Here is a 17267-nt window from a genome sequence, read left to right as displayed (position 1 = left end):
TACCGGTCGACCAACCGGTTGTCTCTGGAGCAGATTTGATGAAAATCAACCATTGGAGCATTCTGTATCAGATTGAGAAAATTGTTATTTTTTTACTCAGATTTGGTGAAAAATTAAGTGAACCGTTGGAGATTCTCTTACCAATGCCCCTTCTTCCTCCTTACTAATACCAAGGGATTACTAGTCCCTTCCCTATCTCTCAAAACAAACACTTCATTCTCAATCCCCTCTTCACTATCAAACTCAATCCCCTCCCCATAACCACAAACAAACGAGGTCTTACATAACTCTATGTACACACTTAATGAAATATTATTTTTGAGAGGGTGATTTATGATCTGGAGTTGGGCCGAGATATCGACCGACCAGGTCGAAAGCCCAGCAGTGCATTGGGCCGAGATGATCCACTGTTCGCCCGGAGAAGGGCTGCCAGAACTTAGGCCGGGCAGAGTTCGGGCTGTGAGCCATCCCGGACCGGACAGAAACTGCTCGGTAAGGCAGTGCTCGGTCGAACCAGGATGCTCGGTCCGAGAGTGGCCGAAGCCAGACAGATCGAGTGACCGGCTCCCGGAAAGGCGTGGTTAGCCGAGGTAGTTGATTGACCGGTAGGAAGGCCGACCAAAGGAGGCGTTCGGGCTAGGCTTTGCCGGGATGCCGCCTAGCCCGGTCCTCCATGTGTTTGTCTGGTTAGACGCTTGGGTATGAAGCGTGGCATGGCCGTGGTAGAGCAGCTCGGCTGCCGAGCTCCAGCTGTGAAGTCAGGCAGTTGAGATTAGGTGATGTTCAGCAAGGTCTATGCTGACAGATGGGATACCAGAGCCACGTGTCAGGAGATGATTGGGAGTGGGTAAGGGGCTCAGAAGGTATATAGGCATGTCTGCGCCCCCATACGCAACACACGAACATCTCTGTAAGAAATCCTTACACTCAAAGACTCTCTCCCTTCTCTCTATTCCCTCTAAAGTGTGTGCTAACTTGACCGTCGGAGGGTTTTTCCGGCCACACACCGCCGGGTAGCTCACCCTTATTGGCTCGCAGGTGATCGGCCATCGACGGAGCTTGGAAGGAAGGAATACGGGCACGCCGGAATATTTGCTCCCCGTACAATTGGCGCCGTCTGTGGGAAGCTTGACAGACAAAACCTTGTCTTCCAGGTTCATCTGATCGCCGTCCATGGCGAACAACGACGAGTTCCCGTTGTCCGCCATCGACGGAGCCACCCCGGAGTATACCCGAAGGAGAGAGGGACCTCCTGCCGTCCATCCAATGGCTGACTTGGGGACGCCCACTGGAGGACAGTCAGGAGACGCGCGGGATAAGCGCGGAAGGAGTCATGGGCATTCACGGAGTCCAGACGGTCACCGGCGGAGAGACTCACACGCCAGGCGACTGGAAAGCAAGTTAAGGGACCAAGACGCTGTCATCAGGCGGATGGCGGCGGAGATGGAGGATCTTAAGCGGCATGTCAAAGGGAAAGGTGTAGCTGGAGTGGGAGACCACAGTGAGCGCACCCCATCCCGCCGGTCAGGCGATCAGAGTCAACGACGTACTCAGTCCATTTCCATCACCAGGAGTTACCAGGTTGGTGATTCCGACGTGCATGCAGAAAAGTCTAGCGCGCAAGACAGTACCTACAAACCCTCACGTCCGGCGACGACGTCGAGGTACTCTTATTCTGCTCAGTCAGAGGACCTACGGGCAGTGTTAAGGGAGCGGGCTCGCCGGCGCGAAGCTTAGAGAATACCAGCTTTCCAGCGGCTCTCCTACGGGGCTCACGCCAGCGAGGAGGTCGGAATGCCTCCACCCCGCCAAGCAGTGCCAATATTTGAAGATACAGACCTGGCCAGGCTGAGTGCCACCCCTTTTTCCCTGGAAATAGAAACAACACCGCTTCCGGCAGGCTTCCACCAGCCTAAGTTCCCGCTCTACGACGGCAAAACCGATCCTTATATGCATGTGAGCCACTTCCGACAGGTCATGGCCGGACATAGGCGAAATGACGGACTTATGTGCCTAATCTTCCCGTCCAGTTTAGGTGAGCTGGGCTTAAAGTGGTTTGAGAGGTTGCCGGAAGGGAGCATACAACGGTGGCATCAGTTGGCCGAAGCGTTTGTTACGCGCTTCAAAACCAACACAAAAACACCAAAGGAAGTCGACCACTTGCTGAGTGTCAAGATGGAACCGTGCGACACACTGAAGGCATACAATTCAAGGTATTGGGAGACCTTCAACGAGATCCTGGATTGCCCGGTCAACCTTGCAATCACGCAATATAAGCGTGGTCTCCCGGTCGGACATAGACTGCGGGACTCGCTTACCATGCACCAGCCGACCTCCATGGGCCAGCTCATGCAGCGCATCAATGAGCACATCCGAGTAGAGGATGATGCGTCAGCTTCTACCGTGAAGGTTACTCCGGTCGGTACAGACAAGAAGACAGCAGGCAAAGTGCACGCAGTTGGGCAAGAGTCCAACCGCTCAAATGACCGAGCAGAGGAATCAGACCGAGGTTCAAATCGTAGAAACCGGGGTAGAGGACGTCGGAATGACCGGGATGATTACCCCCGAGATGACGTTGAGGACGCAAACAGAAGAATGAAGGCGAGGACTGGCATAACCACGGTCTTCAAGATTCCAATCTATCGCATACTTAGTGAAATCCGAGACGAGGAGTATGTCCGGTTTCCTGCTAAGTTGGGCGATGGACAAAAGGGCTACAATCCGCGGTATCGTTGTACGTTTCACCAGGAGAGGGGCCACCGGACTGAGGATTGTTTGCCTTTGCGACAACACTTGGAAGAACTGGTTGCGGCCGGGCATCTGGACCTTTACATTGATGGCGGCGTGAAACCGAATCAGGCTCCGGTCGATCCCAGGGGACAGGATGACCGAGATGCACCACCACAAGGAGTTATTAATGTCATCCACGGCATCGTGGAACCGGAGCGTGTTTGCGAACTCCGGGGCATGATCAAAAAGGCAGAGCATATGAGGGAAGTTTTATCAGTACAGCCCGCCATCAAAAGGGGGAAGACAGAAGAGAAAGACATGATTAGTTTCACCTCAAGGGATTTAGAGCGTATCCAGACGCCGCACAACGATGCTCTAGTAGTAACGCTACGCGTCAAAGAATTTGATGTTAGACGGATCTTGATCGATCAGGGAAGCTCGGTCGAGATCATGTATTATGATGCGTTCAAACAGCTCAAACTCTGTGAGAAAGACTTGGCTCCGGCCACTTCGCCACTGGTTGGATTTAACTCACAGCCGGAGTGGCCATTGGGAAAGATTATCCTGCCGGTCAAAGCGGGATCCGTGGTCAAGCAAGTGGAGTTTTGGGTGCTACAAGTGCCTTCAACGTACAACCTTATCCTTGGAAGAGGATGGCTTCACGCCATGCAAGCCGTAGCATCGACCTACCACCAGGTGATGAGATTCCCCTCGGCTATGGGGGCAATCGAGGAGATTTGGGGTGATCAGGTCATGTCCAAGCAATGCTTCGTGGCGGTCAACGGGAGCCGGGCTGCCAAAGGATTCGTTCAAATGATCGAAGGACCGGAGGACCAGAGTGTCTTGGATGATGTTGGCACCAAAGCCGAAGACAAGGCTGTTGAAGAATTGGTTGAGGTGCGGATTGATGCCGAGCAGTCGGACAGATTCTTCTTGCTCGGTTCAAGTCTCTCGGCCATGGAGAGAACCGAGATGATTGAGTTTTTGATAGCGAATATCGAAGTCTTTGCATGGTCGCCCTACGACATGCCTGGCCTTGACCCAAGTTTTATCTGCCATCACCTCAATGTCTTCCCTGGAGCAAAGCCAGTCATCCAGCGAACAAGGAGATCGGCGCTGCATCACGCCGAGGTAGTAGCAGAGGAGGTAAAGAACTTGCTTGAGGCACGAGCAATACAGGAAGTGCACTACCCTCGGTGGATTTCCAACACGGTAGTGGTGCCTAAGAAGAATGGAAAGTGGCGAGTCTGTGTCGACTACAAGACAGTCAACCGAGCTTGTCCAAAAGACAGCTTCCCTTTGCCGCGCATTGACCAGCTAGTGCATTTGACGGCTGGACACAATCGGCTCAGTTTCTTGGATGCATACCGCGGCTATCACCAGATTGCCATGCATGGGCCTGACCAAGAGATCACCTCCTTCACGACTCCAAGGGGACTCTTCTGCTATCGAGTTATGCCATTTGGTTTGAAAAACGCCGGAGCAACCTTTCAGAGGATGGTGACCAAAATGTTTGCTCCTTTGCTCGGCCGGACAATGGAGGCTTACATCGATGATATGGTGGTAAAGAGCCAACATGAGGCAAACCATTTGTCCGACTTAGCCGAGATGTTTGCCATTCTGAAGAAGCACAAGCTGCGCTTGAACGCCTCGAAGTGTGCCTTCGGCGTGGGATCCGAGAAATTTTTGGGATTCTTAGTCACGAACCGAGGCATCGAAGCAGACCCTACTCAGATCAGAGCCGTGCAAGAGTTGAAGCAGCCCAGCTCGGCTAAGGACGTGCAGCATCTGGCCGGGATGGCCGCCGCGCTTAATCGATTTATAAGCCGGTCATCAGATCGCTGCCGCCCTTTCTTTCAAGCATTGAAGTCAAAGTTCTCATGGGATGACGAGTGTGACCGAGCTTTGGCCGAGCTCAAGGATTATTTGTCTTCTCCGCCGCTGTTGGTTACACCAGAGCCGGGTGAGGAACTCTACCTTTACCTTGCCGTCTCCCAGCACGCAATAAGTGCGGTGTTAGTCCGGGCTGAAGAAATCAAGCACCTCCCAATTTTTTACGTAAGTAAGACCTTGCTGCCGGCTGAGACGAGGTACTTGCCGCTGGAAAAGCTTGCGTTGGCACTGATGATGGCTTCGAGAAAATTGGCACATTATTTTCACGCCCATACCATCGTCGTACTGACCGAGTTTCCCCTCAAGGCCTTGTTTGAACGCGCAGACTTTTCAGGCCGAATTTTAAAATGGGCGGTCGAGTTGGGACAGTTCGATGTGAAGTTCCAGCCGCGCACCGCAATCAAAGCCCAAACCTTGGCCGATTTTGTTGCCGAGTTCTCACCTGGCACTCATCCGGTATGCCCGGTCGACATTGCCGAGGCAGATGATGAGACGCACGCAATGCCAACCGAGGAACAACCAGTTGAAGAAGAAAGCGCCGCGGAGTTAGTGCGCACCATCGAAGTTCCCTCAGTTTGCACGATCATACCACCCGGCGATGCGATGACGGAGTTGTGTATCACCAACCCATCCACTCTGTCCGGTACCGCATCACCAAGGGGGGAAGAAGTTGAACCACACCGCTCAGAGCTTGATGATTCGCCTACGGACTCTGGCATTCCAAACCAACTCGCTGAGTCCGGTGCCGAATCATCAAGGGGGGCAGGAATGGTTCCACACAGCTCAGAACCTGCGGCCGGCTTCACACCGCAACCTAATGATTCGCCTACGGACTTGAGCCTTACAGAACAACTTGCTGAGTCCGGTGTCGAATCACCAAGGGGCACTGCATTTGAACCGGTCAACACCGAACTTGACACCGCACAGCCGAGCAGTTGTGATCCCATTGCCCTTCGCAACTCTCAGGACCCATCTGACTGTTGGAAGCTTTTTGTGGGGGACATGTGGAAGCTTTTCGTTGATGGAGCGTCCAACCGCCATGGTGCCGGCCTAGGTATTGTTCTTATATCCCCGGATGGCCTCACCATTGAACATTCTATAACGCTTGGCTTCCCAGCGTCAAACAACGAGGCAGAGTACGAGGCACTCCTCGCCGGGCTCAAGAGCGCAATTCAAATGAAGGTTGCCGAGCTCCTGGTATATAGTGATTCCCAGCTTGTGGTCAACCAAGTTTCTGGGATTTATGAAGCAAAGGACGACAGGATGGCAAAGTACCAAGCTCTGGTCAGGGAACATATCAAGCAGTTTGAGGCAATCAGAGTCCAACAGATTGGCCGGGAAGAAAACAGCAGGGCTGATGAACTAGCCGGCCTCGCTTCCATGGTAGATAGCACGACTCCAAACCCCCTGTTGATTGACTTTCTTCCGCGGCCGAGCATTGAAAACACCGGGCAGCCGGATGTACTCTGCGCCGAGCTAGGCCCTTCCTGGATGGACCCCTTGATCTTGTTCCTCAAAGACCGGACTCTTCCAACGGACAAGAAACTAGCACACAAAATCCGGGTGAAGTCAGAGCGGTTTTGGCTCTCTCCATCTGGCGCGTTATATAAGAAGTCCTTCACTGGTCCTTATCTAAAGTGCGTGCACCCGAATAGTGTGGAGGCCTTCTTGTACGAAATTCATGAAGGCATTTGTGGCAGCCACATAGGAGGCAGATCCTTGGCTTACCGTGCTATTTCCCAGGGCTATTGGTGGCCGTGCATGCAGGCCGACGCACAAAAATATGTCCGCAAGTGCGAAAAATGCCAGAAATTCGCTCATCAGATCCACCAGCCTGCCAGGGAACTTCTTCCCCTCACCAGTCCTTGGCCCTTCGCCATGTGGGGGCTAGATATAGTGGGTCCACTACCAACAGCACCGGGCAACCGGAAATTCTTCATCGCGGCCACAGATTACTTCACGAAGTGGGTTGAAGCTGAGCCCTTGGCAACCATTAAAGAAAAAGACGTGAAGCGGTTTGTCTGGCAGAACGTGGTCACACGGTTTGGCGTCCCCAAGATCTTGATCTCTGACAATGGCACCCAGTTTGATGGTCGCCTATTCAGAGGATTCTGTGAAGATTTAAAGATAGAATTCTACAACTCCACCCCGGCTTACCCGCAGTCCAATGGTCAGGCCGAAGCATCGAACAAGACTATACTTGATGGGTTGAAGAAACGACTGGAAAAGGCCAAGGGAAAATGGGCTGAGGAATTGCCCAGCGTCCTTTGGGCATACCGAACAACCCCGCGACGTTCAACCGGGGAAACTCCATTTGCTTTGGCTTACGGTATGGAGGCGGTCATACCCTTGGAAGTTGAAATGCCCACCCTCAGAACCGAGAGTTTTGAGCCCGAGCTAAATGCCGAGACTATTGCCTTGGAGCTGGACCTAGCGGACGAGCGCCGGGAGAAAGCCCTCATCCATGTGGCCGCCTACCAACAAGAGCTCTCCAAGAAGTATAACAAGACAGTGCACCCCAGACCGTTCAAAGTTGGAGATTGGGTTTTGAGGAAGATTATGGGCAACACCCTGGTGCCAGGAGAAGGCAAACTAGGGGCAAATTGGGAAGGACCCTACAAGATCACTGGTCTGGCTGGCAAGGGGGCTTACCACTTGGAGGATCTAGAGGGAAGAGCCATACCCCGTCCATGGAATGCGGCCAACTTGAAACTGTATTATTTTTAAGATTTTACTTTCCTCTTTTTGTAAAGAAATTTTTTGGCTTGCAAAGCAGAATGTAATTCTTTTTGTCAAATTATAGAAGTAATTTTGCTTCAGCACTTGGATTATTGTTTTAATGTTACGGACCAAGATGATATACTCCGGTTGGAAGAGTTGGTGTTTTGTCCAACTTAGGATTCCCAACCGAGATGATGTACTCCGGTTGGAAGAGTTGGTGTTTTGTCCAACTTAGGATTCCCAACCGAGATGATGTACTCCGGTTGGAAGAGTTGGTGTTTTGTCCAACTTAGGATTCCCAACCGAGATGATGTACTCCGGTTGGAAGAGTTGGTGTTTTGTCCAACTTAGGATTCCCAACCGAAATGATGTACTCCGGTTGGAAGAGTTGGTGTTTTGTCCAACTTAGGATTCCCAACCGAGATGATGTACTCCGGTTGAAAGAGTTGGTGTTTTGTCCAACTTAGGATTCCCAACCGAGGTGATGTACTCCGGTTGGAAGAGTTGGTGTTTTGTCCAACTTAGGATTCTCAACCGAGATGATGCACTCCGGTTGGAAGAGTTGGTGTTTTGTCCAACTTAGGATTCCCAACCGAGATGATGTACTCCGTTTGGAACAGTTGAGGTCTTGTCCAACTTAGGATTCCCAACCGAGATGGTGTACTCCGGTTGGAAGTGTTGAGTTATTCAACTTTGTAACAACCGGGATGGTTATTTCGGTTTATGACTTCGTCTTGTTCAGCTGAAGTGCTTCGACCGTGTTATGTATTCCGGTCGACAAAGTGTTCAGTCTGTGAGTTATACCGAGGTGTTTTGCTGAAGACAAAACTGATTACAACCGTGCAAACACTTCGCAAAAAACTTGAAATTTTCATTGATAAGAAATTCAATACAAAAGGTGGGGCAGAGCCCGGTTACATCAAATGAGTTGGAAGCAAAAATACAAAAACAAAGAAAAAGAAACCTAAACTAAGGGGGAAAGATTGGTGAACTCATCCTCGGCAGCATCAGCATCAAGGTCAATAGCTTGGCTTACTTCTTGGGCGCCGGGCTCATCGTTGCCGGGCTGCTCAGGCATCTCGGCCTCTTCTCCCTCAGAATCTGTCTCCCCGTCCCCATCTTCAAGTCCCTCCTCGGCCTCAGCCTGTAAAGCGCTGAAAACATCGTTTGCATATGGCACGAGGTAGACCGGTAGTGAAACTTTGGGAGGGTTGGCAAAAACGTCGGTGCCAGAGCCCTGGCCGAGCTGTTCGCAAGCGGATTTCCAGCCAGCCTTAAAGTATATGTCTTGTGTTGCAAAGACTTGCTTCTTGTAATTCTTCTCGGCCTCGTTGAAACCCGCGTTGTTGGCAGCCCGGCAAGCTTTCTTCTCCGTCTTCTTCAAGGTGTCCACCTCAGCCTGGAGCTCGTTTTGTTTTTTCTCGGCTGCATCCAGCTGACCGAGCAGTCTGTTATTATCAGCGTTGGCTATCTGGAGGGAAGCCTTGGCCCGGCCGAGCTCGGCTTGAAGGCTCTCAACCTGGCTGGCTGTGTCGTTTGCCTTTTGCCTAAGCCGGTGGATGCGCTCCAAAACCAGGTGTTGTTTTTGAATGGCCTGCAAGAAACAAAGTTGATTAGAAACGAAACCGGGCAAACACTTGGGAAAATTTTAAGAGCTGCATTGACTTACCCTGGCCATGGACTTCACTGACGACTTAACCAACCGAGTGTCAGGGACGTGGTCGCAGCCGACCACGTCGCTCGGTAGTAGCAGAGCTTTTGACAGATCAAAGGCGAGCAGATGCTCCTTGTCACCCTTGATCGAAGCCGTCGCCGGGATGTCTTGGCCCCGGTGCTTCAAATGTGGGCGCCAGGCCGGCACCGGGGCGGGGGCGTCTGTTGGATGCTCGGTGGTAAGCTCGGTGACGAGCTCGGCGGACGGGTCTGCCCGAGCTCTTTTCCCGGCGCGCCGTGCAGAGGGTTCCCGGCTGGATTGCCCGGCAACTGGAGAGGCAAGGGCGACCACAGCGTCGCTGGATTGACCGGCGGCTGGCGACCGGGTTACGACGCTCGGCAGCTCGGCGGATGTGGCGGTGAGTAGGTTCTTGATTCTGCTGCGCTTTGCCATCTCTTGCTCCTCGGTCAGGCGAATGAGTGGAACGTCTGGAACGGTAGGATCTGGAGGTAGCGAAGGAGCTTTGAGGAAGTCAGTTACTCTGCTCCGGCGGGGAGCGGAATATCTGTAAGTCGGGGTGTAGCCGAGCAATTCGTTGCAATCTCGGTGACGGTACCTAAGCACGGCCCGAATTGCCTCGACGTTTGGGAATTGATAGTTGGCTTGTAAGGCTTGGATTGCTGCAAAAGAAACAGGAAACCGGTTAGTTACAAGGTAAAACGTTAATCTAAACCGAGCAAGTTTGTATGACTTACATGAAGAACCGAAGTCCTTGTTTATAAACCAGTCCGGCACCTCGGCTGTTTCGTAATTGCCCGACACCCAGAAAAAGTCATCGTCGTGAAGATCTTTATCCGGGGTGCCGATCACAATTTTTTCCTTGCCCGGTCTAATCTTCAAGTAATACGCTAGGCCGTCGCCGGTGTGGCCCATTGTGTATTGCCGTAGTATCTCGGCTAGACCTAAGTGGGTGCCTAGCCGATTGTTCAGTTCGTGAACGCCGTTGATTATTCTATAGGTGTTGGTTGACACTTGGGTGGGCGCCAGCCCGGTGCAGCGGAGAAACTCGGTTATAAGAGGGTTGAACGGGAAACGAAGCCCCCCTTCAACGATTGAGAGCACGGTGAAGGGGCATTGGTCCACTCTTCCCCAAGGAGTGGTCTCCTCCTCAGCCAGTTCGAGATGAACATCGGCCGGAATGCCGTAATTCTCTCTGAAGGCTGCTAGCGCGGCCGGAGCTTCCACTAGGAAGCGGAATTTCCCCATTTGTGGCCGGCTTAGAGTATCCCGGCTGAGGGGTTCGGCGCTAGTTATTGGATGCAACTCGGTCCTGAGAGCCTCAGGAATGACAGTGGTCCCCTCGGACTCTGCAGGAAAAGGATGGCAAGTGTTAGGTGTTAGCGCGGTCGCGCAAACGGAGCTGGATTTTAGCTCGGTCATCAAGGCGGCCAGACCACCTCGGTTGTTCTATCTAAGGAGCCCGGTCGGCCAAGCAGGCCAGATGTTAGCCCGGTTGAGCGACCAAGTCCTTTTGATTATCTCGGTTTTGCTGGGTTTGAGACAAACATGTTATTTGCTCGGTCAGGTGGGTTTTTTGGATCAAAAGAAGATCAGGAGCCCGGTTCGCTCCAGTTCTTCAGTGTTCTTCAGGAAGAAGAAGAACAACAAGAACAAAGGGAGGTCTAGTGCAGATTCCAAGGCCTATACCCTAAGAAGCTACGTTTTTGTACCCTAATGTGTGTAATTTGAAATAAAACAGCAACTAGGGGGATCGAAAACCTTACCTTTGAAGGATGGGGGCTGTTCTTCCAAGAATGAGAAATGGCAGTCGAGTCTGAGGAAATGGCTTGAGCCACAGAATCGGCAGGAAGAAAAGCAACGGCAGGAAGAAAAGCAACAGTAGGAAGAAATGGAATGATGGGGGTCATGTATTTGTAAGCATGAGAGACCGCCCAAATTCGAATTCTGGCAAAAACGGCGGGTTGGCTGCTCGATGTCCAATAGCAGCCCGCCACGTGTCCCCAATTTATGGTGGCGTCAGGACTGAAGCGACGGGACGAAGAGACGAAGGGCCAACCGAGCTACTTTCGAGGAAAAGGATGTCAGCCGAGGAATATGCCCGGGCAAGATTGCAGATTAGCCCGGTGGAGCTTTTTCATCTTGGAAACCGGAATAAAGTTATCTCGGTCGAAGTGAGTAATCCCAGTCACGCTTTCGCGGACGGAATTAAGGGGCAATTGAGAGGGTGATTTATGATCTGGAGTTGGGCCGAGATATCGACCGACCAGGTCGAAAGCCCAGCAGTGCATTGGGCCGAGATGATCCACTGTTCGCCCAGAGAAGGGCTGCCAGAACTTGGGCCAGGCAGAGTTCGGGCTGTGAGCCATCCCGGACCGGACAGAAACTGCTCGGTAAGGCAGTGCTCGGTCGAACCAGGATGCTCGGTCCGAGAGTGGCCGAAGCCAGACAGATCGAGTGACCGGCTCCCGGAAAGACGTGGTCAGCCGAGGTAGTTGATTGACCGGTAGGAAGGCCGACCAAAGGAGGCGTTCGGGCTAGGCTTTGCCGGGATGCCGCCTAGCCCGGTCCTCCATGTGTTTGTCTGGTTAGACGCTTGGGTATGAAGCGTGGCATGGCCGTGGTAGAGCAGCTCGGCTGCCGAGCTCCAGCCGTGAAGTCAGGCAGTTGAGATTAGGTGATGTTCAGCAAGGTTTATGCTGACAGATGGGATAGCAGAGCCACGTGTCAGGAGATGACTGGGAGTGGGTAAGGGGCTCAGAAGGTATATAGGCATGTCTGCGCCCCCATACGCAACACACGAACATCTCTGTAAGAAATCCTTACACTCAAAGACTCTCTCCCTTCTCTCTATTCCCTCTAAAGTGTGTGCTAACTTGACTGTCGGAGGGTTTTTCCGGCCACACACCGCCGGGTAGCTCACCCTTATTGGCTCGCAGGTGATCGGCCATCGACGGAGCTTGGAAGGAAGGAATACGGGCACGCCGGAATATTTGCTCCCCGTACAATTTTAATGACGATTGTATCCTATAACAAAATTACTATAATGGACATCAAAACATGCCCAAGCTATTATATCAAAAAAATTTCTATACATATCTTCTTAAAATATAAAAATTTCAATGCACATCTTTTGAGTTAAAAAAAAAAAAAAAAACTAAACCCTATCTCCTTCCACATCTACCCTGCAACACCAACCAACCAACCAAGCACATCCCAAAAACCAACACTTGAAAGAAAATATTAAAAATGCAGATCAATTATTAAACAAATAATGGTTAGTGATTCGTGAATACAATATTATAAATGAAAACCTGAAAGAGCAGGCATGGTGGCGACTTCTCAACTCACCTTGACGAGCCACATATAGAGGCGATTGTGGGCTGTAAAAGGGTCATACACCTTGGGGATTTTTACAGGACATCCATCCTGGACGAAGAGACCTTGATGGGGACGATTGCATCGAACAATGGCATTTTTCTAGGGTATGAAAATGTGAAATCCTGAAGCCACCAACCCCAACCCCTACCCCTTCTCTCTCTCTCTCATTTTCTCTGTCATGGTTGACTGATATTTTTCAGGAAAACAGCAGAAAAATCAGAGGTTGTGATTCGTAGAAATTATGTGAATTTCGTTAAATCCTGTAAATATTGTTAAACACTTGAATTTTCCTTTTCATTTTCTTGGGAAAATCTACTTAATTGAAACAGCCCATCTAGGTAATCTATGATTTTAAACAATGGTTCGTAGTTGTGTTGAAATGGGTGCAGGGGATAAAGGTGTGTGGAAAGAGATTTCATGTGGTGTGTGTTTAAAGATACGAGTTAGAGTATAATTGGCAATCCAGTGCGTGGAATAAAAAGAATAATTAAGTGTGTATATTAAAAAATTGATATACACTGAGGTTAGTAAGCTTGTGAAAATAGAATTTCCTCCCACAGAAGTGAGAAGAAAATCTAATTCGTAACCAAAACAGAGAAGAAAATATAACTGCCCTGTTCTTGAACCGAATTTACCAAACAGTCCAATTATTGAATGCTGAAATTCTAAAATGAAATTGGATGTTTTGTACTCTTCATACTTTTGTGTGATCTTGGCTTTGCAATCAATTGCAACAAAAATAAGTTTGGAATATGAATCTTTTTGGTTTATTATCAGTTTCAAAAAATTTAGAAGATTGTTTCATTTTGGGCATAAAGTAGAGAAAAAACTCAATGTAACATCATTTAAAAATATTACAAACTCTAAGGGTGTGTTTGATTAGACGGACTGGATAAGGAGATTAGAATCTATCAGACTTGAGTCCTGGGACTGTGAATCCCCTGGACTATTTGGTCGGATTGGATATGTATCCTGTGTTTGTTTTTTCATGGGATGAGATGTCTGGAAAGGACTATTTTTAGTAAATCCAACGTTTGGTTGGACGGACTGGATAAGATAAATGAACAAAAGATTATTTTACTCTTTTTCAATTATTTACTAAGTAATAGCAATATTAAACATATCTTTAATATTTTAATTATTTTTAGCTAGATTAAATAAAAATTTATTTTATTTTATTTTTTACACAATTAAATAAATTTATTTTTTTAAATAAAATAAATAAAATATCAATAAAAATATCTTTTATTTTTTAATTAAAATTTTAAATAAATTTGTTTTTAAAAATAATAATAATTAAACAATTAAATTAAATAAAACATCTATTAACATTTAAATAATGAAATTAAATAAAATATAAACAAAATTTTAAAATAAAATATCAATAAAATATCTATAAAAAATTATTTTAAAAAATTAAATAAATAAAACATCAATAAAAAGTTAAATAAAATTATTTTATTTTTAAATTGAGACATTTAAATCTTATTGAATTTTACTAAATATAATATATAATTAAATAATATAGGGTCAAAATGATCATTTTACCACCTAATCTCAACAGTAAATTGTCCCCCCAAAACTGTCTCACACCCCCCCGGGATAGTATAATCCTCCATATGGGGATAAGGAGTTCGGCCGGACTCCATGTCCGGCGGACTTAAAAAAGCAAACGATGGACTACTCACTCATTCGGATAAGCAATCCGAATAATGAATAGTCCCCCCCTAATCCCCCCAATCAAACACTAAGGGTGTTTGATTGATTGTCAAACACTAAGGGTGTGTTTGATTGGACGGACTGGATAAGGGGGATTAGAATCCATCGGACTTGAGTCCTGTGAGTGTGAATCCCCCGGACTATTTGGTTGGATTGGATATGTATCCTGTGTTTGTTTTTTCATGGGATTAGATGTCTGGAAATGACTATTTTTAGTAAATCCAATGTTTGGTTAGACGGACAGGATATAATATATGAACAAAAGACTATTTTACCATTTTTCCATTGTTTACTAATAGCAATATTAAATATATCTTTAATATTTTAATTATTTTTAGCTAGATTAAATAAAAATTTATTTTATTTTATTTTTTACACAATTAAATCAATTTATTTTTTTAAATAAAATAAATAAATAAAATATCAAAAAAAAATATATTATTTTTTTTAATTAAAATTTTAAATAAATTTGTTTTTAAAAATAATAATAATCAAACAATTAAATTAAATAAAACATCTATTAACATTTAAATAATGAAATTAAATAAAATATAAACAAAATTTTAAAATAAAACATCAATAAAATATCTATAAAAAATTATTTAAAAAAATTAAATAAATAAAACATCAATAAAAAGTTAAATAAAATTATTTTATTTTTAAATTGAGACATTTAAATTTTATTGAATTTTATTAAATATAATACATAATTAAATAATAGTGGGTCAAAATGGTCATTTTGACCACCTAATCCCAACAGTGGATAGTCCCCCAAAAACTATCTCATACCCCCCTACGACACAATAGTCTCCCATATAGGGGATAAGGAATCCGGCCGGACATGGAGTCCGGCGGACTAAAAAAAAATCAAACGGTGGATAAGGAGCACTATTTGAATTACAATCCAAATAGTGGATAGTTCCCCCCTTAATCCGGCGAATCAAACACGCCCTAAATGATTTATCCATTTTTCTGCCCAACCCTTCACATTACTCTTAACCAGTTCATCTTTTAAATGGGGAGGAATCAGACAGGAGTTTTCAGCTTGGGCTGTGGATTCATCGTAGGTCTCACTTCAATTATATAAATTGTTCATTTTTAGATTATAATGTGTACATTGTCCAAAAAAAAAAAATTCGATCCAATAATTATGTCCTTGTTAGTTTATGATATTTATTTACCAAAAAAATGAGAGACCATTTATTTTTTTGATAAACAAATACACTATACTAACATGATTACGGTTATCGAATTGATCTGATTTTTTATATGAATAAACTACACGTTATGATTCAAAAAATAAATAATTCACATTATCAAAAATATAACCTGTAGTAAATCCCCACAAGCCCATACAACACGATCCAGCCGCAACCTGCCTCCTTTTAGAAATTATGATGAAGACTATTTTCTTTAAAAAAACAAATTAAGTCAAAACAAACAAAACGTTCAACTTTTTCGACCAATAGTATAAATATGTAAATATCATACACCAAACTCACATATTTCTCTGCCACACGGTGTAAGGAGGTAAACGATTAAAGTGAAATCAAGTACCAAATTACTTGAAAACTTAACGAATTTTAAAATATATTCAAATTTAACTTGTTATAAATGAGTTAATCTCAATCGAGCTTTTAACAAGTTAAATACAAGTCAAACTCAAATAATTTTTGTGGGGATATATTTTTGAGTACCAACACGTGGTAAGGTGACGCCGACGTGTCAGCCGAGGTGCCACGTGTCCAGGTCATGACGCCGAGATGATCTCGGTGAAGCCGAGGTAATCTTCGAAGATATCGGATTTCGAGATAAGCGAATAAAGAACAAGAGTCTTAGAATAAAGAAGAGACTTAGCCAAGATAAGGATAAAGCTCTTAGGGAGTTTATCTTTATCTCTTAAGGAGTCCAAGATAAGTACTGAACAGGAATCCATAGAAGTCAGGCTTCTATTGGGATTTAAGGTAACTATAAAAGAGAGGCACCCCTGTGGGTCTAAGGTACGCAATTTATATTCTGAATAGTGAGATTTGCACTATTGATTATCTTTGAGAGATATACTAACTTGATCATCGGAGTGCCCCCGGGTGGACGAACCACCGCCGGAATCTTCTCTTTCTGTTACAGGTTAGCCAGGTGTCATCTATTCTGCCAGTGTTCTCCAGCTGAATACTGAGTCGGGCAGTGTGACAGGAAAATCACCCACAAAATTTGGCGCTGTCTGTAGGAAAGAAAGTAGAATAGATGGCCAGTAACGGACAGAAGGAAAAGATTGGGGACGACGCTCCTACTGGGAGTGGGAGACCGATTGACCTTGATATCACAAGAGACGAGTACAACGCAGAAACTCATGACCAGAATCACGGAGTGAAAGACGTCGGCCAGACTGGTGACATACCAAAGAAACCTGATCAGAGCAGGTACTACAACGAAGACGACCTCCAGGTTTGGAAGGACAGGTGCCTACGGAGGGACGAAGAGGTAAAAAAGATGGCAAACAAATTGGCAGACCTGCAGTCGGTCGTCAATTTCATGATGCAAAACAACATTATGCAGCCACCGTTCCCGCTGCAGGACACGCCGGTCCCAGCGGCCAATGACCAAAAGGGAGGGCAGAAAACAATCCCCGTAGCCCCTCAGCACAACGGGAGCAACAGATACTCACACCGACCTTCTAGGGAAGTCGGACGAAAAGAGTCCAGAAGAGAAGAATCACGGAGGACGCATCGCACAAAGGAGGCAGACCCCAAAGGACATCGGCATATTCAGAGGCAGGCACTGTGCTTCGACACAACTCATGGAGAAGGGTCGAAAAGGACCCACCACGAAGCTGAAAGTAGCGCACCAAAAAGATTGAGAGCAGGAGATAGCCGAGCTCCTGGGCGGACGAAGGAGGACTTAAGAGATTACCTCAAGAGGAAACAACAGAATGCCGAGGCCGAGGTAACCTCCCCAGATTAGCCGAGGACACTATTCTTGGTGGAATTGGATAGGTTTGAGGCACCAAAGAGATTCAGTATGCCGAGGTTTCAATATACGATAGTAAGTCAGACCCCAACTTCCACGTTGGACTATATTTGAACTCAATGCATTATATAGTGGGAACGAGTCGTTGCTCTGCAAAGTGTTCCCCTCATCTTTCGGAGAGATT

At 46.9% G+C, this 17267-nt stretch overlaps 1 protein-coding gene across 1 annotated transcript; it reads right to left on the bottom strand.

Moving 5' to 3' along the window:
• Positions 1–68: 68 nt before the first annotated feature.
• Positions 69–12361, bottom strand: LOC145795317 (uncharacterized). Its single transcript, XM_082879387.1, has 2 exons — positions 9014–12361; positions 69–8938 (listed from the first exon to the last, which is right to left on the bottom strand). Exons 1-2 carry the CDS (start codon positions 10436–10438, stop codon positions 8309–8311), a joined length of 2055 nt encoding a protein of 684 aa, XP_082735513.1. The 5' UTR covers positions 10439–12361; the 3' UTR covers positions 69–8308.
• Between the last annotated feature and the right edge of the window lie 4906 nt (positions 12362–17267).

Source organism: Camellia sinensis, chromosome 7 (assembly GCF_055761805.1).
Source record: "Camellia sinensis isolate YWXY chromosome 7, ASM5576180v1, whole genome shotgun sequence".
NCBI lineage: Eukaryota > Viridiplantae > Streptophyta > Magnoliopsida > Ericales > Theaceae > Camellia > Camellia sinensis.
This window is presented reverse-complemented; position numbering and strand designations above follow the sequence as displayed.

What these genes read in the sequence shown, in the direction of transcription:
- LOC145795317 (XM_082879387.1), bottom strand. Translation starts at nt 10,438, where the DNA reads ATGACCGAGCTAAAATCCAGCTCCGTTTGCGCGACCGCGCTAACACCT. An exon ending in CAGTGAAGTCCATGGCCAGG is followed by an intron (nt 8,939 to 9,013) that starts GTAAGTCAATGC and finishes TGTTTCTTGCAG; the next exon opens with GCCATTCAAAAACAACACCT.